The sequence below is a fragment of the Vipera ursinii genome, assembly GCF_947247035.1.
Source record: "Vipera ursinii genome assembly, chromosome: 6".
Taxonomy (NCBI): domain Eukaryota; kingdom Metazoa; phylum Chordata; class Lepidosauria; order Squamata; family Viperidae; genus Vipera; species Vipera ursinii.
This window is the reverse complement of record NC_139515.1, coordinates 14,104,876-14,129,244: the sequence shown is the minus strand read 5'-3', so window position 1 is coordinate 14,129,244 and position 24,369 is coordinate 14,104,876. Positions and strand designations below refer to the sequence as shown.

General features: G+C 41.3%; 1 protein-coding gene across 2 annotated transcripts in view; it reads left to right on the top strand.

Moving 5' to 3' along the window:
- The first annotated feature begins 800 nt into the window (after positions 1–800).
- CELSR1 (cadherin EGF LAG seven-pass G-type receptor 1) overlaps positions 801–24,369 on the top strand; it is a 171,270-nt gene continuing 147,701 nt past the window's right edge. Inside the window, exon 1 of one of the 2 annotated variants that reach the window (XM_083365097.1) lies at positions 801–4,658. In XM_083365097.1, the coding sequence (XP_083221223.1) occupies positions 998–4,658 (3,661 nt within the window). In that variant the 5' untranslated portion in view covers positions 801–997. The remainder of the gene's footprint in view (positions 4,659–24,369) is intronic. The other variant, XM_083365098.1, reaches the window with a different exon arrangement.

Here is a 24,369-nt window from a genome sequence, read left to right as displayed (position 1 = left end):
TTCCGCGCTTCCCACCCCCCCACCCCACCCCCAGAGCCGCCGCCGCCGCCCTGGTTTCCCCTGCAGGTTGGGCTGCCCAGGCAGGCAACTAACTGGCTGCGCCGAGTCTTGGTCTTCTCGGGCACGGCTTTCGCGACCCATCCGCGGTCTCCATAGAGACTTTGAGCAATAGGTTTGGCGACGATACATGAAAGAGAAGAAGGGAGAGGAGGAGCCGGAGGGGGAGAGCGAGAGGCGAAGAAAAAAGCAGCCGCAGGAAAGCCAGCTAGCTCTCCGCCGGGCTTAACTTTCCTAAGGCGAGGCGCGCTCGGTGCGCTCTCGGATCACCCCGACTACCCTTAACTTTAAACAAGGGCCAGCTTTTCTCAGCACTCCGAAACGCCGATTGAGAACCGAGGCTCTGGAGAAGCGCCGGCCGGGAAACCCTGGCGGGAAAGGTGCGCTTCTCGCCCAAAAGCGAGCCGTAACTTTTGAGCCGGAGAAAGGAAGAGACTAGCGCGCCGGTGCTCTCGGCTGGGGGAAAAAAAAGGAGAAACTGAGAGAGAGGTTACCGGAGCTCCGCCACGCCGGATCTCTCTTCCCTGCCGTCGGGCTTCGGAGCCGGAGCAGATCCGCCAGGCGCCAAGGAAGCCGCGCCGTTTCGCAGCTCTTTTAAGTGGCGAAGTTGCCGTCCGGGCTGAGCCTCGGCAAGGACCAGGCGGCGGGATTTCTGGGGGCAAGGTGGGGAGGGGGGGGCTCCCGGTTGGGTGGCGAGGAGCCATTTTGAGCGCCGTTGCGACGAACCTCGAGGCAAGCAAGCATCCGCCGCCAACTTTTTCAGGTGGGCGAGAAGTTCCGTCTCCCCCGCGCCGGAGGGGGAGCCTTCTCCCACCCACCCACCCCGCTGTTTTCCAGGCTTAGCCCCGGCTGCTGATGGACGAGGCCGGATGAGCAGCTCAGGAGGGTGGATGGATTTTGTAGCCCTTCGGCCGTCCTCCCTGCTTCCCGAGCCTCGGAGATGCGCCGTTTGCCGGGGGCCGCCTGGCTGTCGTGGATCTGGCTGCTGGCGCTCGCGACGGCAGGCTGGGAGCTGCATCTCCTTTGCGGGGACGGCGGCGACGGCGACGGCAACCCGGGCCGCTTGCTCTTGGACCTGTCGCTGGGGCCGGAGTGGCTCTCCGCTCTCGACGAGACTCGGACGGCCCGTCAGTTGAGAGACGCCGTCGAAGCGACGAGCGGGGGGTTGCTGCGGACGACGGCGGCGCCGGTGGAGTGCGCGGGCTTGAGAAGAAATCCGCTGCCCCTCCATTTGCTCCTGGCTTCTCCGGCCGGCGGCGTCCTGCTCTCGCTCCGCCTGCCTGTTTACCTGCACGGCTGGGGCTCCCCTGGCCGATCCCCCCACGTTGCCACCCTGCCTCCTCGCCTGGCCGTTTTCCCAGCTCTTCCCCTCCGGCCGCGTTTGGCTTCCCTGCTGTGCTTCTCCCCTCTCTCTTCTAGGCAGCAGGTGCTTCCCAAAGCGGGGGAGAGAAAGGCGGGATCCCTGCTCTGGGCTCTCATGACCCTGACAAGCTTCCCACGGTGCATCTGCCTCAACGGTCAACCTTTGGGGCACGTTGGGGAGAAAGCACTAGACTGCCATCTTCCCCAAGGAAGCAGCCCCCTGCAGCTCCTTTGTCACTTGAAGAGGACCCGACAGAGCGTTCTGATAGAGCTGGGGAGGCCTAGGCACTGGGGAGTGAAACAGCCATTTGGGGATAAACTAGAGGTGAATAGAAGCAGGCAAGAGGCCTCCCCACAATTGGAGACCCAGAGTGGTATCAGTTGGGATTCTGGGCCTCGAGGACCTCGGAGGATGAGGAGTGTGAACAGCCCACCTCAGTTCAAATTGCCCAATTACCAAGTTTCAATTGCCGAGAACCAGCCTGCAGGTACAGCGGTCATCACCCTGGAAGCCCATGATCCAGATGAAGGGGAGGCAGGCCGCTTAACCTATTCCATGGAGGCCTTTTTTGACAAAAGATCCAATGATTATTTCTCTGTTGATTCTAATACCGGAGCAATAGTTACCACCCATCAGCTGGATCGAGAGACAAAAGATACCCACGTGCTTCAGGTAACTGCAACGGATCATGGGTCTCCACGGCATCGCTCTGCAGTCACCTTCCTGACTGTGACTGTAAGTGACACCAATGACCATGATCCCGTGTTTGAACAGCCAGAGTATCGAGAGAGCATTAGAGAGAACCTGGAGGTAGGTTATGAGGTGCTAACAATTCGTGCCACAGATGAGGATGCTCCAGACAATGCTAATTTGCTGTATCGTATGCTAGAACCAGGCTCTGCAGAAGGAATTTTTCAGATTGATCCATATTCTGGTGTTGTGAGAACTTCTGCCACTGTGGATAGAGAGGAAGTCTCAGAGTACCATCTTGTGGTCGAGGCCAACGACCAGGGGAAAGACCCTGGTCCACGAAGTGCCACAGTTACAGTACATATCACCGTGGAAGATGAGAATGACAACTCCCCACAATTCAGTGAGAAACGCTACTTGGTACAAATAGCAGAGAATACTCCAATCAACAGCCAGGTATTACAGGTAAAAGCCACTGACCGAGACCGTGGCAACAATGCCCAGGTCCATTATAGCATTGTCAGTGGCAACTTGAAAGGCCAGTTTTATATCCATTCTTTCTCTGGCTCTATTGACTTGATCAATCCCCTGGACTATGAGACCATTCGAGAGTACACCCTCAGAATCAAGGCACAGGATGGAGGAAGGCCTCCACAGATCAATTCAAGCGGGATGGTGTCCATCCAAGTGTTAGATGTCAATGACAATGCCCCTATTTTTGTGAGCACCCCCTTTCAAGCCACAGTGCTAGAAAATGTCCCCATAGGATATTCAGTGTTACACATCCAGGCAGTAGATGCTGACGCTGGGGATAACGCTCATCTGGAATACAAACTCTTTGAGCTCCCCCATCTTCCTGCATTGGCATCCACAGATGGGAGTACTGTGTTTCCATTCCAGATCAACAATAGCACAGGTTGGATTACAGTGTCAACTGAGCTTGACCGAGAGACTATTGAGAATTACCATTTTGGGGTGGAGGCCAGAGATCAGGGAGTGCCTGTCATGTCTTCTTCTGCCAGCGTATCTATCACTGTCCTCGATGTCAATGACAACAGTCCTACTTTCACTGAAAAAGTGTATCAGCTCAGGCTGAATGAGGATGCAGCAGTAGGCAGCAGCGTCTTGACCCTGACTGCAATGGACAAAGATGTCAACAGTGTAGTAACCTACCAGATCATGAGTGGCAACACAAGGAATCGCTTTGCCATTACTAGTCAGAGTGGTGGTGGTCTGATTACTCTGGCCTTGCCCCTTGATTATAAGCAGGAAAGGCAGTATGTATTGACTGTCACTGCTTCAGATGGAACTCTGTTTGACACAGTGCAAGTCTTCATCAATGTCACAGATGCCAATACACACCGACCAGTTTTCCAAAGTTCTCACTATACCGTGAGTGTCAGTGAGGACAAGCCCATTGGAACATCCATTGTAACAATCAGCGCCACTGATGAAGATACTGGAGAGAACGCAAGAATTACTTACATCTTGGAAGACAACATCCCTCAGTTCCGCATTGATCCTGACACAGGAACAATCACTACCTTGATGGAATTAGACTATGAGGACCAAGCTTCTTACACATTAGCCATCACAGCCCAGGACAATGGGATCCCCCAGAAATCTGATACCACCTATGTGGAGATCCTCATTCTAGATGCCAATGACAATGCTCCTCGTTTTCTTCGAGATCGGTATCTGGGCTCTGTTTTTGAAGATGTACCCTTGTCCCACAGTGTTTTGCAGGTGTCCGCTGTAGACCGTGACTCAGGTCCCAATGGCCGCCTTGTTTATACTTTCCAGGGCGGGGATGATGGCGATGGAGATTTTTACATTGAAGCCACATCAGGGGTGATACGGACATTGCGCAAGCTGGATCGTGAAAACGTGGCTGTCTACAGCTTGCGTGCTTTTGCTGTGGATAGGGGTAGCCCACCTCTCAAGGCATCTGTTGACATCCAGGTGACTGTATTGGATATCAATGATAATCCCCCTGTTTTTGAACAAGACGAATTTGACATCTTTATTGAAGAGAACAGTCCTGTTGGTTCAATTGTGGCCAGGATTAGTGCAGTCGATCCTGATGAAGGAACCAATGCACAGATCATGTATCAGATAGTAGAGGGGAATATTCCTGAGGTCTTCCAGCTTGACCTTCTTAATGGTGACCTTACAGCCCTGATGGATCTGGATTATGAGAGCCAGACAGAGTATGTAATTGTGGTACAAGCCACCTCAGCCCCACTTGTAAGCCGAGCTACTGTCCACATACGCCTCCTAGATCAAAATGACAACCCTCCTGTGTTGCATGACTTTCAGATTCTGTTTAACAATTATGTCACCAACAAATCTAATAGCTTTCCTTCTGGAGTGATTGGCAAGATCCCTGCCCATGATCCCGATATATCTGACCAACTTGACTATACCTTTATCCAGGGCAATGAGTTAAACCTGTTGGTTTTGGATTCTGTTACTGGAGAACTCAAACTCAGCCGAGATTTGGACAACAACAGACCCCTTGAAGCCATAATGAAAGTGTCAGTTTCTGGTGAGTGTATATCTTTTGGAGTTTGTGATGTCAGATAATGGTAATTGCACTCCATTTATTTATTGGACTGACAACATAGGCAAATGGGAACTTTATGCATTTTGATTTTTAATTTTCTGTGCTGGCTGGGCAATTCTGGGAGTTACCGTAGTTCATGGGTCTTAAGGTTGCTGAGGTTCTTTACTGATGTAATTTGGTAAGAAAGCTAAAAGCAGACAAGAAAAACTTCACATTTGTTGAACAAAATCTTGCTTTGTTTTGATACTAACTCTTTAGGAAGATTTAGCCAGTCATATTGTGATCCACAGAAACTTGGATAATATAAGCTAAATCAAGGTATAACGATACTATGTATTTCTGCTGGTGAACTGTTGCCTATGTTTAAATTATTCAAATGTTGAGCATATATTAAAAATAAGCTAATAATAAGTCAATAATAAGCAGGATCCCTCGAAGTCAGCTGTAGTTTTGGTTCCCATACCTTCAGAGCTTAATCCCAAGTGTAATTGCACTAGTAGTAGTATTAGGAAATTTGTCTTCATTCAGATGAGTACTAACTGCCTACGTTGGATGATTCCTTATAATTATAATGAATATGTCTGTAGGAGCAAATGCTCATTAAATACCTTTCTTGTGAGACCACAATGATGTATAATATATCCATCTAGAATATTTATATAATTATTTTACATGCTTAGCATTTTAAGCCCAAACTTCATTAATGTAAATGCAGAAGATGGCAACAATAGTATTAATAACCCTAAAACAAACCAGCAGCAGAAGACTTGGCAGAATTCCTGTCTTTTGTATATCCATTGTCAATTTTTTCCAGACACATTTTAGTAGGAGGGCAAATTCCATAGCATCCTGTTTGATGATTAACATAATAGATTTTGCCTAGCCAAGATAAATCTGAATGCATTTACAGTGTTAACAAGGATTAGTTTGATATTGTTGTTGGTGTAGGAAGAACATTGTATCACCATCTGTAAAGTAGGGGGGGGGGAAGAAAGATTTCCACGTACCCATTAATATGGTGCTCCAAAAATATGCAGGGCATATTTTGGCTCTAAGAGGTAATATTCTGGGGGATGTAATTTTTATGGACAAAAGTTATGCATGTAAAAGCAGTTTTACAATCCCTCCCCTGAAATTAAAGGAATTTAGGCTGGATTTTATCTTCTAATATATTTATTTTGGCATGAATTTTCATAGGCAAGACTGGCTCCATCCATTATATTCGACTCTGAAGAGTTTAAAGAGTTAGAGAGATTGTGTTGAGTCTGACTAAACGGCTTTAAGTGCTCTTGAATGCTATTTCATTACTGTATTATTTTGTAAGCAACTTTGAAAAAATATTAAGAAATTAAGAATTGTAGAAACAATCTCATTAATTATAGTACATGTCTAGTTGCTACCTGCAAGAATTAGTTGCACATCAGGTAGCTTGTTTTAAACAAAATTTACATTGGATCTTATTGAGCAAGACGATTCATATGTATCCAGGTTTTGTTTTCTAACATAAACTAATAAATTCTACTGGTGATTGCTAATCATCCTATGTTGAAATGGCTTTAAAATATTCAAATAGTATAGATTTACATCTGAAAACACGTAAAGCATTTTGTAGGGAATAATCTGCTCTTGCATGAGGACTGTCATTCAAACTGTCCCATTGATCTTTATAATTATAGCATCAGTGTGGCCAGGTCTAGCCTTTTGCAGTTTCATTCTTCTGTTTTTTTTGCAAGCCTCCCAACCAGCTGCAGCTTCTTGTTGACCTTTTAAGCCTCACTGTGAACTGTATCTTGTTAGGGATGCTTTTCACTCCCAATAGTCTTTTTGCTTTTGTGTGAAATTGCTTCAGCGTGTGTATTAAATTTGGAAGGTGTTTTTCCTTGCCCCCTTTGTGCTGAAATGTTACTCAAATTAGTCTGATTCTGTCAGCACTTAATTAGAATGTAATGCCAAGAAGAGAAGTCAAGTCAGTGCAACAGTAGTGTGTTCTATCATGTTGACACAACTAGTGCTAACGCTCACTGTTAGGCCTACCATAAATAATAATACTCACTGTTAAAATCTATTATTACTTTATTCAACTTATTCGTTCTTTATTTCATTAGATTTAGATGCCACTTAAAATTACTCTGGGTGCTTTACAATTTAAACAAAGGAAAAAATATTCCATGTGCAATATGGGGGAAAAAAAATCAACATCTGTCAAGACAATACACTAAGTATACTTGATAAATGATTATGATTTCATTCAGACTTTTACCAGTAATTAATTGTAATTAATGTACTCATTACTTCTGTGTTAGGTAGAGATTTCCAGAGATAATATTTGAGTTGACTTGATTATCTTAGCTGGTAGTGACTTGTTTTTGGATTATGCCTATAGTCATAACCAAGCTGAATCAACTGATAACAGTATAATAATATCTAATGTTGAAAGATAAAAGTCATGTCATAAAACAAACCTCAAAATGTACTACATGGGTTGATAAAGTTCAACACAGAAGGAAAAGAGAATTTAAGTTTGGATTTTCACTATAATAATTCTAGAGATTCCAATGGATAGGTGTAAACAGGTTGGATATATTTAATATTTTTTTGAAAAATGAATTTAACATATTAATGTTTCAAATACAATTGTTGTGTGTTTATTGTTTAACATACGTGCTTAAAAATAATTGGCTTCAAGTATGTTGTTTCTACTGTATAGGTAGGACTTCTCTGGGGAACTAAGCTGTGAATCTAAATAACCCTTCATTCAGACCGAAATTAAAGCTCTTTCAAATATGATAATAACTGCCTTGTTTGAAGGAACAAAATGCAATACATAATTACTTGCTTCAGATACTAATGTGCATATATCAAAATGAACATAGCAACATATATAGAACATGGAACGTCAGTCCTCTTCCTAATGCCAGAAAAATCTTATTACCCTGTCATTTTGGTCCAGTATCTTCAGAAATGATACTTTTTTTAGCTGCTGGGCTAATTCAAAAGTTTGGTAAAAGCTACCATAGTGACTAATTAGGGAACGACAGTTTTCTAGAAAGTACCACTAACATTCTACTGTCTGTACAGCTATGCGAAGCAGACATTTTTGAAAAAAGATGATTCTGAAAGGTGATATTAATTGCATCCTTCCTTCCTTCCTTCCTTCCTTCCTTCCTTCCTTCCTTCCTTCCTTCTTTCCTTCCTTCCTTCCTTCCTTCCTTCTTATTTAAAAAAAATAAGGTAAACTATAGAAAACAAGGTAGGAACTCTGTACCTTTATCAAGTAATGGGTCACTGAGTGTGATTGTTTTCTTTTAAATCTTATCAGCAAAGTTATACACAGGGCTATTTTGTATACATTTGGAAATTTATAGTGGTATAAGCATTATTTTTTACTGTAAATATATTACAGTGTATATTGATTTTATTGCTTCTGTGCAATTTTAACTCTAGTTGGTTTTTACTTCTTAATTTTAAGAGCCATGGTGGTACAATGGTTAGAATGCAGTATTGCAGGCTAACTCACTGCTCACTCCAGAAGTTTGATTCTTACCAGTTCAAGGTTGACTCAGCCTTCCATCCTTCCGAGGTCGGTAATATGAGGACCCAGATTGTTGGGGGCAAGAGGCTGACTCTGTAAACCGCTTAGAGAGGGCTGTAAAGCATTGTGAAGCAGTATATAAGTTTAAGTACTATTACTATTAACAGCAGCTGGATCAAGCTCTGATCCTGGGGTGGCATGATCTGTAGTAGAATTTTGAAAGTGGTATTATAAGTGATAAAGAAAGTGTTACGTATCTACTTTATTTGAAAGATAATCTCTTTTTAATTAGAGTAATGCATGGGAAAAAGTATGATGTCTACTATTTGCAGCAGAAACAGTTTATGCTACTGTAGAAAACTCAAACTGAAGTTTATGAATATGACTGGAAATTGATTAAACAGATATTTCAACATCATCCATAAAATAATATAACACAAAGATAAATGTAAGAGCTGTATTGTGTTTGCATACATGGGAACTTATGTCAGATACAAATTTAGACATTAGTCAATCCAAAGAAGATATTCAAAGTCCTATTTTACAGTGGCTTCAGAACTGGGTGTCTTTTCTACTAGAACAGGTTTTCTGGAAGCAATTTTGCATCCAATCTATACTTTAAAAAGCCTGGTTTCTATGCAAATTAGTGGTGGTTGAATTTGAATACTTAGTGAATTGTTCTCTGAATACCATTGTAATGTGAAACAACTTAGTTAAGTATATAAACTTTTCAAAAATGGATTAATATGGACTGAGATAAGACTTGATGCTTTCCTATTAGCCCTGTTCATACACATGTGGATATCCCCCATATGTATATATAATTGTACTGATTTTTTATTTATAACTGAGGTCTTGCTTTATTTAAGATCTTACAATTGCAGGTGCTGTCTCATAGAGGTGCTGACTTTTGTTAGAATTATGCAGAGTAAGCTGTTCTTTACTGAACTTTCTACCTACTTTTGCAAAGGCTTATTTCAATATTTGGCTGTTACCTTTTCGCACAGGAAAGAAAGAGCTGCTTAGACATGAACTGTCTTGGTAGCCTCGTCTCCGTCGCTAGGGAATTAAATTCCATTAATGTAAAATGTTGCTATCTTGATATCCCTTTAGGTCAGACAATTATCTGATTGTCATTTTCTATTGAAAAAGGATATACCGTAATTTATTCTGATTATGAATCATTTGTTTTAATATGATTGTTCGATAACATTGTCCTCCAGACAGAAAGAAGCACTCATTTATCATCTGCCATATACAATACTAAGTATAGTAAGAAATACATATTTAATGAATTCTGAAATGTGATGGGATTCAGTGTCTGTACTGTGTTAGTTTAAGGATAATTTGTATTACAGAGTGACTTGGCCTACAGCAGCGATTCTGTGATCTTGGATTCATGAGAATTCTAGGAAACCACTATTGCCTGTATAAGAAAAGATTTTCTTCTTAAATGAATTCTACTAAATTGAATTCCACTATGGAGAATTCTTAAGCATCAAGTGTATGTTCCTAATAGCAAGAAAAGGAAATTGTGCTTTATGAACAAAAGAAAGTTGAATTCCATTCAAAATCCTTAGAATTCATAATGTTCTTACTGTGGATAAAAAGTGTGCTGTTGTGTCTCCTTGTTCTTGTCTAGAAATGCTTCCTTTTTAAACATGATGTTTCATTAGGTTCCCTTGGTTATGAAAACTATATTTAGATGTATTCTGGGGGAGTAATCTGATTCGCAAAACCAATATTATTTATTGAAGACATTGCTGAGGATTTAATTCAGTAGAGGCGAGGCAAGGCAAAGCGATTTTAGATTATGGAATGTTTAGATATTTAGATATTCCTGTGTCATGTAAGATGTTATGGTATACCTTTTCATATTGGCTAGAAAAGATATTGATAAATGAACGCCTTTTCTGGAGTTACTTGTATGATACTGATAAATTGGCTGTGTGTTTGAGAGAGAGTGTGTGTTTCAATGTTGCTGATTTGATTGCATTGTATAGTATCTGTTCAAGTATCCATGTGTTGAAGTCCTACTGAAAATAATCCAATTCACATGCAATAGAATTGTACATTTTTTCCTGTGATTCTTTTCCAACTTTTCGATTCCACCATTAAAACTATTGGAGCTTAGTTCTATACATATACAGGTGTTAATTTGTGCCGTGGCTATATATCTTTACATTTTGAGAACTCCATGATCTGTACGTATGTTCAGGACTGCTGGATAAAAGTGCTGATAGCAGCAGTAAAGGTTTTAACAGGCAGTTACTATTTATCCACATAGAAGAGAAGCCAATGATTCCTGTAAGACTATGCATTTTCTGACATTTATATGCACAATCTAAAGGAGGGGAGGAACCTGCCAAGTAAATTTATGCAATATTCAAAATATCATGGCTTCCACTCCTTTTTCTGCCAATTTATTTGAGAAAGAAAAACTTTTCATGTTGAACTATATTCAAATTAAACCAGCATTTTCAATTAAACTAAAAAATTAATCAAGTATATCTCAACATTTATTTTCAAAGCATTTGCTTGTTCACGTTTTATTAATTCGGTTGCTCTGAGAGTAGCCTATTCAAGGACAGTGAATGTGTGTAACTAATCTTGTTAACGTGGTAAAATTATAATGATGTACTTGGTCACTTAAAAAGGCAAGCACTAAATAGCAGTGACATGGAAAGTGAGGTCTCTCTCACTGCTGACATATGTAATTATAAACATGCAAGTCTTATCATCTACAAAGCATGTGATGGGGAGCCAAATTGTTTTCAGCACTGTTTGGGAAAGCCTGATAGATCCCCTTGGTATAGTTTTGAAACTGCAGAGAGCAGTTGAGAAACTGTCCAGAATACTTCAGCAGTAGACTTACAGTAGGTGGATCTGTCAGTGAATAACAGCTGACCAAGTGGATAGTTTTGGTGTTCTATGAAAACTTGCTATGTAAGTAGAGTCCCATAACTCTTATCTAGCTGTCTTGATAAAGGGAGGAAATGAATGAAATAAATCTTGACACTGGAAGAAATGTGTGAATAGGTGTGGTGTTGACTTTTCACTTCATTTAAAATCTGTTCTGCATAAATAAAATCACTTTCAGTTCCAATGAAAAGGAAGGCTAATATCAGCATTAAGATATATGGCTGCAACGTGAAAGGTTCCTGCCAACCTGAGAAGATAAAAGAAAACTGAATGATAGATTTATAAATGTTATCTGATAAATATGTGTTTGCATGCATCTATGTATGTATACTTACATTAAATTAAAAAAAATAAAAATTTGTACCAGTTAAAAGATTAAATGGCATCAACATAGGTATACATACATACATTGATGCCATTTAATCTTTTAACTGGTATAATTTTTTTAATTTAGAGAAAAAAGGGGAAAAAATCAACGGGAGTAACCATTAGTATTAAAACGTTTAATGCATATGGAATATACTGTACATTAATAGCCAAGTATTTTGTGTGTGTGTGTGCATGCGTGGAATAAAATATTATTGATAGTAAGGTGATCCAGATGTTTTTTTCCTATTAACTTATCTTTTCTCATGAGTGGATATCATTTCCTCATTATTTTAATAATTGTATTATCACCTGAGAAATTGGAAATTTCTAAAGCATCAGGTTCTTTGCAGTATAGTTATCCTCCTCTGTTAAAGCAAAATTGTTTCACTTACCTTCTGAGCTCTGTTACTTTGCAAACAAAAGACCATCTACCTTTTTATCCTAATTTAAACTTTGAGAGCGAGTTTTACAACCTGACTAAAGTCACTGTGAGATGCCAAAGTGTTAAATGTCTATCTCACAATGATCCTTATTAATGAATTTGAATAGTTGTCAATAACTGCATTAGTATTGGTCACAGAAAACACTTGAAGCCACACTCCATAATGGTTATTATTCAGGGACTCATCAGAACTTGCTTTCTGCCTAATTTACTATTTATAGCAATAAAATAAACAATTATTTGAAAGACAAAAATCGAATAGCTTTATTCAAGGTTTGTTACAGAGTGAAAAAGAGGGTCTTTTTCTACTGCTGATCCCTGTGTCTTGTGTCTGACTAGAAAGCTTTACCATTTGTTCAATTATTAAATTTAATGATGAGGCAGCTTATTTTTATTTTATATTTAGTGAAGCAGCTTGCCTCGTTAGATATTGGGACTGTAGACTGAAATCTATTTTTCAGTGGGCCTTTATTATTTCTTTAGGAATTATAGAATCGTTGAAGTCAGTGACAAAATGTCCTGTATAATCCCCCCCATACACACACTTTTTAAATATTGGTATATGTGATGTCTGATATAACCCTATGCATTCTTTCTTGTTGTGATTGTTTGGTTTTGTGCAATATGAGGTTTATTGGGCATATGAAGATGAGCATAAAAATTTGATATTGTGGGTGATGCTATTGGGTACTACTATAATGCAAAATATTCAGGGATTTTTGAGGAAATATTTTTTTAAAACTTTAGGAAACTAACCTTTAGGGTTTAAGCAGGGCTGCTAGATCAACTGTGGAATTCTTGAGGCAAGATAAAGCATTTGAATAATTTTATCTTACTATCAGTAAATGGTTTAGCCTCAGTGCCTTTGTTTGTTGTGGTAATTCTTTCATTACAGATAGCATCATTTCTTCTGATGTGGTGTAAATGACTGGCTTATTGTTCCTGCTCTGTGTTGTCAGAAGAGACCATAACTTTTGAAAGTCCCAGCTTAGGGCCTCCAGGGCTAGTTAAGTGGCAGCATTTCCTGTTGTGCCTGATTTTAAAATCTTACCTCAGGCCTAATTATTATATGATACAATAAACATTTCTGGAAATATTTGTAATAGCTTTTCGATAAATTGATATGACTTGTAATTTTGGAAGATGCTTTTTGGTGAATAATATTATTCTATTATAATAATATCCTGTTATATTATTCTGATGGATAATAGGCGTGCAGTGTTTCTTTCCCTGGAATTTTAGAAGATTGCGCAAACTTTAACAGTAAATCAATAAAGTATATAGTGATATTCAGAGAAATTGGAGAAAAAATATTGTAGAGTTATGCTTAAATGTGAGATTTTTAACAGAAACATGAAATAAGTTAATTCTGAATTGTATGATTGGATCACATTGCATTCTATTTATAATCACGTGAAGATATCAGTCTGTAATTGAGTGGGAAAATATTAACATCAGAAAATAATTAACTCCTGAGTGACAGTTAATTCCTGAGTGACAATCCTCTCACGCAAAGATGGATAAATGTCATTAGCAAGCAATGAAAGTGTGCATCAGCTTGATAAGATCTCCCAGTAATATGTTTTACATTGTGATCATAGTATTTGTCCCATGATATGTTGTTACAGTTTGAAAGGTTTTACAGTAATATTTTTGCTGTCCTTGGTAAGCTGCTCAAAGCTGTTAAGGCGATGGGCAATATATAAAATGTAAATAATTGTCTGCCAAGTGCATCACTGATAGATCTGTGAGTGTAGCAAACTGGTTCATTTGTCTATTAAACTTAGTCTGGTGATATCCGAGCTGCAAAAATCCAGACAGATGCAGAAAACTCTTTGCTGATGGCTAACACAGTGTTTGTCAACAACTTAAAGATGTGTGGACTTCATTTCCCAGAATTCCCTAACTAGCATGTATCTTAAAGCTGTTGAGGTTGAGAGACATTAGTCTAGGAGTTTCTTGGATTTTTGCAATCCAAATTGCAATACAATTACCTAGCTTCCAGTATTATTGTTCTTGTTTCAGCGCACAGCAAGAAGGAATTGAAGGCTGATACACTCTCAAACTGAGAACCTAAACTACGTTTGCTACTCAATCAAGGTCAAAGATCAAAGCTTTTTAAAATTTGCAGTACTGTAGAGCAATGAATTTTTTTACGGTAAGCTACCTGCCAGGAAGAAGGGCCCCCAGTTTGAGGATATATGGAACATGTATTCTTTGCTTTGATGCCTTGTTTCAACAACCAATCTTTGTCAGCCTTGCCTACTGCAGATCACGATAGTCTGAGCTCTAAGCTTCATTAAAACTCTAGAGTAATTCAATCGTTTTGGGAAAGCAAGATACTTAATAATTGAAGGACACGAACAAAGCAATCTTTTTCCATCCTTTGGAGCTTACGTTGCATTTTTTAAAACTTAACTGAAATTTTATCCTATTTCATTTGATTCTTTTAACAGCTTACAGATTAGATTTTTTTTCGTTATGTGGTTACCATCTCCAAACTTCCCATTGTCAAATTGCACCAAGAGGAAAACAAGCTTTCTGTATTTGTGTCAGACTTTAAAATATTATTAAAAATAAAGACAAATGGAGAAGTTTTAATACTACTTATTTTAATAAAGATAAGGTTTTATGTAGAATCTCCAGGATCTTGAGGACATCGAGCTTTGAAAGGACGTTTGTAGATAAATAATGAAATTAAAATAGAACATATAGATCACAGTTGGGAAGAGGCAACAAGTGGTAACAAGATATGGATGAAACAATACAAATGTGATAAGGATGCTATAGATTTTGAAAGCTGGACTCCTTCCCACTTTACTCTTAGATTTTTGTACTTGAGTTCTCACATAGGAGTGGCAGTCATGCTCTGATAGTCACATTGAAGAAGAAAGATGGGGGAGAGGGGGAGAATAATAAATCTATCTGAGATTAGAGGAGACTTTTAAAGAAGGCCTTTTATTTTTCAAACATTTTTGAAGCGCAGCGTGAATTCCTGGTTTAAGTTAATACCTCATTCCACCTTGTGGTATTTATATTAGCTGATGAGTAAACTTCCTTCTTTTATTTTCCAAAGAAATGGGTGTGTCATGCTGATAGGTAAATAACAGAATAATCTACTGTATGTTAGTATGTTTTGTGATTGGGGTTCACTTATTTCTGTTGCAACAGGCTGTGGAGATTTAGGCTGCCTTTCTGATTACAAAAAATGTGTCTGACTGGAAAGCCTACAAAAGTATGACTTTAAAGGCAAAAGTAATCAAAGCTGCGATGGCACAAACTGACTCATGCATTAATAATACTTACAGGAAATTATTCTTAAAAGTATGTGTGCTTATACGGTACATGTGTATACATGTGAATGAGTGTATATAGGGCTAGTTGATTAATGATTTTGTTGTATTAAATTAGCCTCCAAGCACTGACACATTAGAATTTTGTGATACGAAAAAAGGGCTTGGTTTCAATCCTAAATACCTACTTATAAAATCAAATGAAAAAACTTTCATTCATTGGCTTGGTTCAGCATTAGTGTAAATGACCTCTTTTAACTTGACGATGTCCACGTATATCCACTTCAGCTCATATAATCCATTCATTAATTATGCTGCTGGGGATAACAAGTTTTGAAATCTGGACAACATCAGCTTCAGAAGTACTAGCAGGAAATCACTGGGATGTGGAAACTTTTCCTTTTCTTCCTTTTCATTTCCCCAAAGATACATTAGGATTGTGCAGTTTCACAGGAAGTGGGTGGCCATAAAATTGAAGTAATAAAATAATAAACTTGAATGCAAAAGGAGCTAAGTTTCTAAGTACATGAAGGCATCTGTTGGCAATTCTTTAAAGTCATTGTATCTTTTTTACAGAATACTCAATTTCTATATGCAGGTACAGTGCAAGGAAGGACATGTTTGGCTTAAGGAGTTGCTGACAGTGTTAATCTTCATAAGGGTAGCTAAACTGATGATCCACTCCCTAAAATAGAATCTGTGTTAAAAGAAATGAAGGAAATCCAAACATTTTTATCCTTGCTGCTCAATATGAGGAGCATTGTGATGGTTTGCAATAGAGGAAGGTTCTCCAGTATATGTAATGGGAAAATGGAGCTCCCAAAATATTTTAAAATGCCTAATGATCGGAAAAGGTAGTTTGAAGGAGTAATATCTTGCAGGCATTGTTGCCATCTAGACAGACATGTTCAGACAACTGGTGTGAAGGAAACTGAAACATATTTTGGGATCTTCGAAACAATATGAGATGAAGAAGTCAAGTCTGAGAGGGAATTATAACTAGGAGTGAGAAATCCTGTCCTTTCCTCCACCAAGTCTTGAAGCCCTGCAGACCAAATTTCTGCCACTATTGGAATGGTGTGAAGTGAAACTTTAAGCTATGTTTCCTTGGTATTATCCTGCCTGCCTATCAGATGTATTTTGCAATAAAGCTGATGTCCCAAAGTTGGCGCCCTTGGACAGCTTCATTGAGCAGGCCCATCTGATACTTTGTTTTATGATGACAGTCATTTGTAAATGAGGAAGCATCCATCCCATAATAATCAAAGCATCTGCACCATGCTCTCACAAACAGATTATAGAAATCTGTGTTAAATGCTGTATTTAAGCCACTGCTAAAATACTCCTATAGCATATTCTGAAATAATTATTGATTGGAGTGAAAAGTGCTCGGTGGGGGGGGGGGAATAACAATTCAGGTTGATTGAGTCTTTGCTTAAGGAATGCCAGTTTTGTTACTTGACAAATGACTAATCTTATATGGAATTCTCAAAGAAAGTTTGTCTTAAACTAAACTGTATTAATTCCTTGTAAGAAGGCCTGTATCTCAACAAACTCTTTCTAGAACAGTAGTATGAATAATTAAAGATGTGCACAGGGAGACGATTTAGCTTTTCCTGCCAAAATGAGAAAAAATATTATTTAACAAGGCCCAGAGAGGGAATCCTATCACTATAAAACAGGATTGTCCACCCTTGGCAACTTTTAAGACTTTGTGGGCTTCCAGAATTCCTCAAACACCCCTGTTGTAAAAGTTTCTTCATCTCCAAAGCAGTTCACTGGAAAAAACTTTACTAAAAAGAATCAATTCAAAATCTCAATCTGTCATCTTACATGTTCTAATTGCAAGAGCTCTCCAAAACTTCAGTCAAAAAACCAAATTCTTGCTTCTTCTTTTTTTACTAATAATATCATGGTTGTATGTCTCCTTCACAGTCCAGTAATACCCTTTTCAAATTTGATTTTTCTCTTTAGTTCCTGAAGAGTATCTTGTAGCTAAAAATTTTATCAGTGCTAAGAATGCTAAACTCATTTCTGTTTCCAATTTTTTGCAGAGATATGATGTGAGTTAAGTCATAAGTAGAATTATTGGCAAGCATAAACTCACTTTAAAATAATAGGACTTGGTTTTAAATACTCTGCAGAATATTGTTCCAACAGAAATGGATCATATTTTTTTCTCTCAACTCTTCATCAGTTGGAGAGTCTTGGTTCAGTTGCAAGATGATGGTTAGTTTTTTTTTTAAAAAATAGTGTTGTTTATTCTAATGTAATTGTTTTAATTTGCAATTCTAAATGTACAAGAATAAGATCCCATTAAAACACTCAAGCTTCTTTATAAATGCATATGCTTACTCTATTACAGAACTGAGATCTGCTGTTGAGAACATTATTTAGTTTTGTTTTATTATGCTACAAAGTTACAAAGATAGTTAAAGAGAATACCAGTTTTAAAGTAGATTAATAATTATATGCTTACTCTTTTTGAATCATTTGTTTGGGTGATTCCTTCATAATTCAGGATCATTTTCAGCTTGTAAATCTGGACTTTTGACATGATCAGCCATGGTATCCTTCTGGATCACTTGATGAGTTAAGGTCTTGGATCCTTTGTTTTACAGTAATTTCATCCTTTCTGTTGGAACATATCCAAAAGGGACTGCTTTGGGTGACTGCTTCTGGATACCTAATGCACTAATCTGTGTCCCCAATACTATTGAATTTCCACATTAAACTGCTGGACGTCATTACTATATTGGAATGGGATGTCACTTCACCCTAATTTGTTTTTCTTGTGAACCAAGGAAGCAACTGTTTGAATATTGTATAAATTCAGTAGAGTCCAGAATGAGGGAAAACAAACTGAAATTGAATCCAGACAAGATGGAGATACTACTGGGATTCAGGACTTCAAATTCAACTTATTTTAGACAGGTTACCGTATTTTTTCCTGGAAAGAACAAGTTTGCAATATGTAAGTATTCCCTAAACCTCTTTGTATTCTCAAATATTCTTTCTTAGAGCCACCACCTAGGAATCCAGTTGGTCATTGAATTCACTGATGGTGGCTATAACAAAAGAGTATTTTTATACAATTATGGATCAATTCACCTTCATGATCCATCTGAATTTGGCAGTGATCCTTGGCTATATCCCAATGTGATTACTATATTCTATCTGTATCTATCCATGAAAAGTATCCTGAAGTTAAGCTAATGCAAAATGTGGCAGCTGGGTTGCTAATCATTGCTAATCATATGGGGATTATGTGGTGTGTGTACTAAAGATCTGTATTAGCTGCCTATTCTTTACTAGACACAACTTTAAAATGTTTCCATTACCTGTTAAAGCCATAAATAGCTTAGAATCTGTTAAGATCAACAGGAGAAGCCTTTACTTTACTTTCTAAAGTGTTGGAGAGGGCTTTCTTCTACAATTTTAATATGACTAGTGTTTATTGTAATTTATTGTTTATAGTTTTGATTTTATTTATAAAATATTGTTAGCTTTTTTGATTAGTTAGCACAGGGGTGTCAAACTTAATTTCATTGAGGGCCGCATCAGCATTGCGGTTGCCCTCAGGGGGCCGGGTAGGTGTGGCCTGGGTGGGCGTGGCCTACTGGGTGGGCGTGGCTAGAGTGCATATGGGCTACTGGGTGGGCATGGCCAGCTCTACATTGTTCGCATAAAGGGTGCCTATGGGGGCCTGGGCAGGAGTGGGACAGATCTGAGGATCTCTGGCAGGAGGAGGGTCTCTGGGCCAGGCAGTGGGGGCCGCTCTCTCACTGTTTCCAGGATGGCTTCGTGGGCCACATGAAACCACTTTGCGGGCCGGGTCCGGCCCCCAGGCCTTGTGTTTGACATGTCTGAGTTAGCAGATGGGGTATACATATTTAAAAAATATCACCACATAAAAACTAAACTTTGTGTAGCTATTACATAGTCTCAGAAAAGTATCTTCCTTTCGTTCCTTACTGGATAAGAATAATTTTCAGAGCAACATTTTTATTTTTGCTTGTTTACTTAGCATGATTCAATTCTTTCTCTAATTGATATATAGTAACTAATATAACAATAGCAATAGCACTTAGACTTATATACCACTTCACAGTGCTTTACAGCCCTCTCCAAGCAGTTTATAAAGTCAGCATATTGCCCTCAACAATCTGGGTCTTCATTTTATCTTCTGTAACTTGTCTGATGCAAGTACATAAGTCACAGCATTTGTGCGATATCCCCATGCGTATAATTGTCATTTGCTTCCTGGTTGCCAATCCCATGGATACTAAGGATTTTGGACTTAAATAAATTATTTTAATTCAAAAATATTTTTATAACTAAAAATTAAATACCGGTGTATTGTACAGGTCAGTATTTAATGCAATCTCAGCTTCTTCAAAAACAAATTTCATTTTAATCAGTAGAGCCCATTTCCAGGTACATATATGTTAATGGTTAAGATTTTTTTTTTTAGTGTGGCAGTGACAGTAACATATATTTGAGAACTTTTCCTATAGATAAAAATAATCCTTTGTGGAAATTTTTGCTCATGTTTTCTGAGATTTCACTTTTTTTAAAAAAAATCCACTCTGTCATTACTTTTTATAAGGTAACCATGATTGTCTCAGCATTAACATTACATTCAAAGTTTTGCATTTTGCCAAATAAAAAATCTCATAGATTCGCTTCTCTTAATAAATGCCTGGAGACCATTTTGGCAGAATCTTGTAACATGCTCTTTTTCAAGAAAGAATTGCTTGGGCTAGAAAAAGCGTTGGCGCGAGAAATAAGTGTTGTCATGGTGACTGAAACCTACACTTAGTTATCCCTCAAGAAAAGTAAGCTGCAAGGCACATGTTTGTTGTGGGCTTTTGAAAGTAAGGGACCCTTTAAATTGAAGAGCCCATTTCATTGTCCCAATGCAGATTTCTGTCACTTGCAGGAGAATAGATCTCTAGAGTATGGTTTGTGTATCAATGCTTATTTTAATCACTTTTCAAACAGAAATGTTTAATGACAATGAAAGTCCCCTTATTTTAGTTCTGTGAGCCTCTGATTCTGGGGGATTGAGCTTCAGATCGCAGCTTGGTTTCCTAGAGTTACAGAGGGAGCTCTTAAAAGCTAGCATAGAGCCTTGAATAGCAATGATAAGCTTGAAAAGCACAGCTTGGGAAATCTCCTGGGAAGAGATTTTTCATCATTTATGTAATAGTGCTGCCTAACTGGGGATGTGTCTGCTTCTACCCCACTATGTGTGAAACAATTGTACTGGGTTTTTTTTTTGGTACATGTACATTGAAGAAATGCCATTATGGAGAACTGGATTCTTTATTGTGTTTCATAAGACTTTGTAACTGTTTTTTGTACTATGAGAATGTCTACTATTTTTATTAGATTCAGGTCCTAACTTTGGGACAGTAGGTAATGATGGCATATACAGTATAGTGCTCCCTCTTCCTGTTTCTTCACTTTAGGTGCCGCTGAGAGAATGTAACTGACTTCAAGGTCATCTGATAATGACCAATGGTAGACAAGACCAACATTTCTCTGTTGTTAGTCTACATCTTAACCACTAAAGCAAACATTAGCAGACTATAACCCACAAGTCAAATCTGGCCCTCAAGCTAAGAATCAGCTAATGAGAGGGTAGCATATTTCATCAGCTGAGCTGCCAAGGCCAGGGCTGAGGGCCTTGGCATTCTGGCCAGGAATAATGGCCTATCAGTGGCCTCTTTGCTAGCAGGCTGGTCCAAAGGCTGCCACTCTCCTTGGCTTGCAAACCTACTAACTGTGTTTGCAGAAAAAGTGTCAGCCCTCTGAGGTAGTCCAGACAAGAAGCCAAACCATGAGCAATAAAACTACCTTTATTATAAAGTTTCAGTAACAGTGGCTGCTGGCGCTGGGAATGTGGGGGTGGGGCATCGAATCCCCACGGCGATGGGGTATGGCAGCAGGTGTTTGCGCGGAGGGTCATATCAACATCTGGGATCGCGCCCCCACTATCTCCGAGCGGTGGCGCGCTCCGACCCTCCGGTTAGCACCCTCTTACCCGGGGATGAGGGTGATCAGGCCCCTGAGCTCAGGCTGGTCTATTTTAACGCTAGATCCATAGTTAATAAAGCTCCCCTCATCCGTGATCTGATCGAGGAGGAATGTGCGGATCTAGCGTGCATCACGGAAACTTGGCTGGGCTTGGAGGGAGGGGTGCCTCTCACCGAGTTATGCCCGCCGGGTTTCCGGGTGCTGCACCAGCCACGGGCTCAGGGCAGGGGTGGTGGGGTGGCAGTGGTTATTCGGGAGACTTTGTGTCCCCGGGAGGCCACCATTGTCCAGATGGCCGGGAGTGAATCCCTCCTCTTGAGGTGTGGTCCTCGGGTTCAGTTGGGCTTGTTGCTTACATACCTGGCGCCCAGCTGTGTGGCAACAGCCCTGCCCGAGCTGCTCGACACCCTCTCAGGGTTGGCGGTGGAGTTCCCCAGGCTTATAGTCCTGGGTGACTTCAACCTGCCATCACTGGGAGGGTCGTCGGAGTTAGCTCGGGAGTTCATGGCTTCCATTACAGCCATGGGCCTGACCCAGGTTATTGAGGGCCCGACTCATGAGGGCGATCACACTCTCGACCTGGTGTTCCTGTCTGGACAGTGGTTGGATGATCTGGGAGGGGGTTCTCCATCCATCACCCCTCTGTCATGGTCAGATCATCACCTCCTGAGGCTGGTTTTCCGTCATGCCATCCCCCGCCGCTGGGTGGCGTAGCCGACCAGGTGGTTCCGCCCCAGGCGCCTAATGGACCCAGAGGGCGCTTGGGCCTATACCTATCACCCTTACCCACAGCCCAGTCGATGCCCTGGTGGAGGCCTGGGAAACGGCAGCCACCAGGGCACTCGACTGCGTTGTACCCATGCGACCTCTGACCCGTCGCAGATCCCGCTGGGCCCCATGGTTCTCTGTGGAGCTCCGGGAGATGAAGCGTCGGAGACGAGGTCTAGAGAGCGGTTGGAGATCCAGCCGATCCAAATCCGACCGATTGCAGTTAAGAACCTTTATAAGGTCTTATCTTGCGGCAATAAGGACGGCGAAGTCTAACTACTTTGCCGCCCTTATCGCGTCCGCAGATAATCGCCCGGCCGCCCTGTTTAGGGTGACTCGCTCCCTCCTTAATCAGGAGGTGAGAGAGGATCCTTTGCAGGGACGAGCCGAGGAGTTTAGTCATCATCCGGCGGACAAAATCACTCGGATCCGGACCGGCTTGGACTCTGACTGGGCAGAGTCTGATGTGGAGGAATCAGGCGGTCTTGAGCACGTTATCTGGACTGAGTTCGACCCTGTTTCCCCTGATGATGTGGACAGGATCATGGGGAGACTGAGCACCACCACCTGTTTGTTGGATCCGTGCCCCTCCTGGCTAGCTTATGCGGCTCGGGAAGGAACACGAGGCTGGTTCCATGCAGTAATAACTGCTTCCTTGAAGGAGGGTGTCTTTCCTGCCGCCTTGAAGGGGGCGGTGGTGAGACCCCTTCTCAAGAAGCCTGCTTTGGACCCGGCTGTTTTAAACAACTACCGTCCAGTCTCCAACCTTCGCTTTCTGGCGAAGGTTGTTGAGAGTGTGGTGGCGCATCAGCTCCCTCTGTTCCTGGAGGAAACTGATTATCTGGACCCGTACCAATTGGGCTTCAGGCCCGGACACAGCACGGAGACGGCATTGGTCGCGCTGGTGAATGATCTCTGGAGGGCTAGGGACAGGGGTTGTTCCTCTGTCCTGGTCCTATGAGATCTCTCAGCGACGTTCGATACCATCGACCATGGTATCCTGCTGCGGCGTCTCAGGGGGCTGGGAGTGGGAGGCACCGTCCTACGGTGGTTCTCCTCCTACCTCCAGGGCCGCTCGCAGTCGGTGTTGACAGGAGGGCAGAGATCCGCCCCGAGGTCTCTCATTTGTGGAGTTCCTCATGGGTCGGTTCTCTCGCCTCTCCTGTTCAACATCTATATGAAGCCGCTGGGCGAGATCATTCGTGGTTTTGGGGTGGGGTATCACCAGTACGCTGATGATACCCAACTTTTTCTTTCCACCCCGAACCAACCCAGTGATGCCCTCTCCGTGATGTCCCGGTGCCTGGAGGCGGTTCAGGTCTGGATGGGGAGAAACAGGCTTCGTCTCAATCCCGCCAAGACTGAGTGGCTGTGCATATCGGCATCTCGGGTTAACCAAGTTATTCCACCCTTAATGATGGGGGGTGAGGTGTCCAGGAGGCGTCCTCCTGGACTCACGGCTCAATTTTGAAGACCATATAGGAGCCGTGACCAGGGGGGCTTTTGCTCAGGTTCACCTGGTGCACCAGTTGCGTCCCTATCTGGACCGAGACGCCCTACGCACAGTTACTCATGCGCTTGGGACCTCCCGTTTGGACTACTGTAACGCTCTCTACATGGGGCTGCCCTTGAAGACCACTCGGAGGCTTCAACTGGTGCAGAATGCGGCCGCACAAGTTGTAATGGGGGTTTCCCGATACTCCCATGTAACACCTCTACTTCGCGAGCTGCATTGGCTTCCGGTTGCCCTCCGGGTGAAATTCAAGGTGCTGGTTATCACCTATAAAGCCCTACATGGCCTGGGTCTGGGATATCTGAGGGAACACCTGCTGCCGGCATCAAACGCCCTTCGCCCAGTGCGCTCCCACAGGGAGGGTCTGCTCAGGGTCCCGCCGGTAAGAGACTGCCGGCGGGTGACACCCAGGGATAGGGCCTTCTCAGTGGGAGTGCCTGCCCTCTGGAACCAGCTGCCGGTGGAGCTGAGAACTGCCCCCGACCTCCGATCATTCCGCCGGGGCCTGAAGACCTGGCTCTTCGAGCTCTCGGGCCCAGGCTGAGGAGAAATTTTTAATTGGGGTTCTTTTTAATTGAGTACAGGGTCAATTTAATATTTTTAATTTAGTTTTTAACTTTTGTATGTTGGATTTTTTAATTCCCTGTAAACCGCCCTGAGTCCTCAGGGAATAGGGCGGTATATAAATGTAACTAAATAAAATAAAATAACAGAATCTTGCAAGTCTGAACATGCTTCTCTCCTCTTTTCCCTTTATTTTCCAGAGAAATAGAGAGTGTCCCTTTTGAGATTCTCCCCATACTCCCATTGTT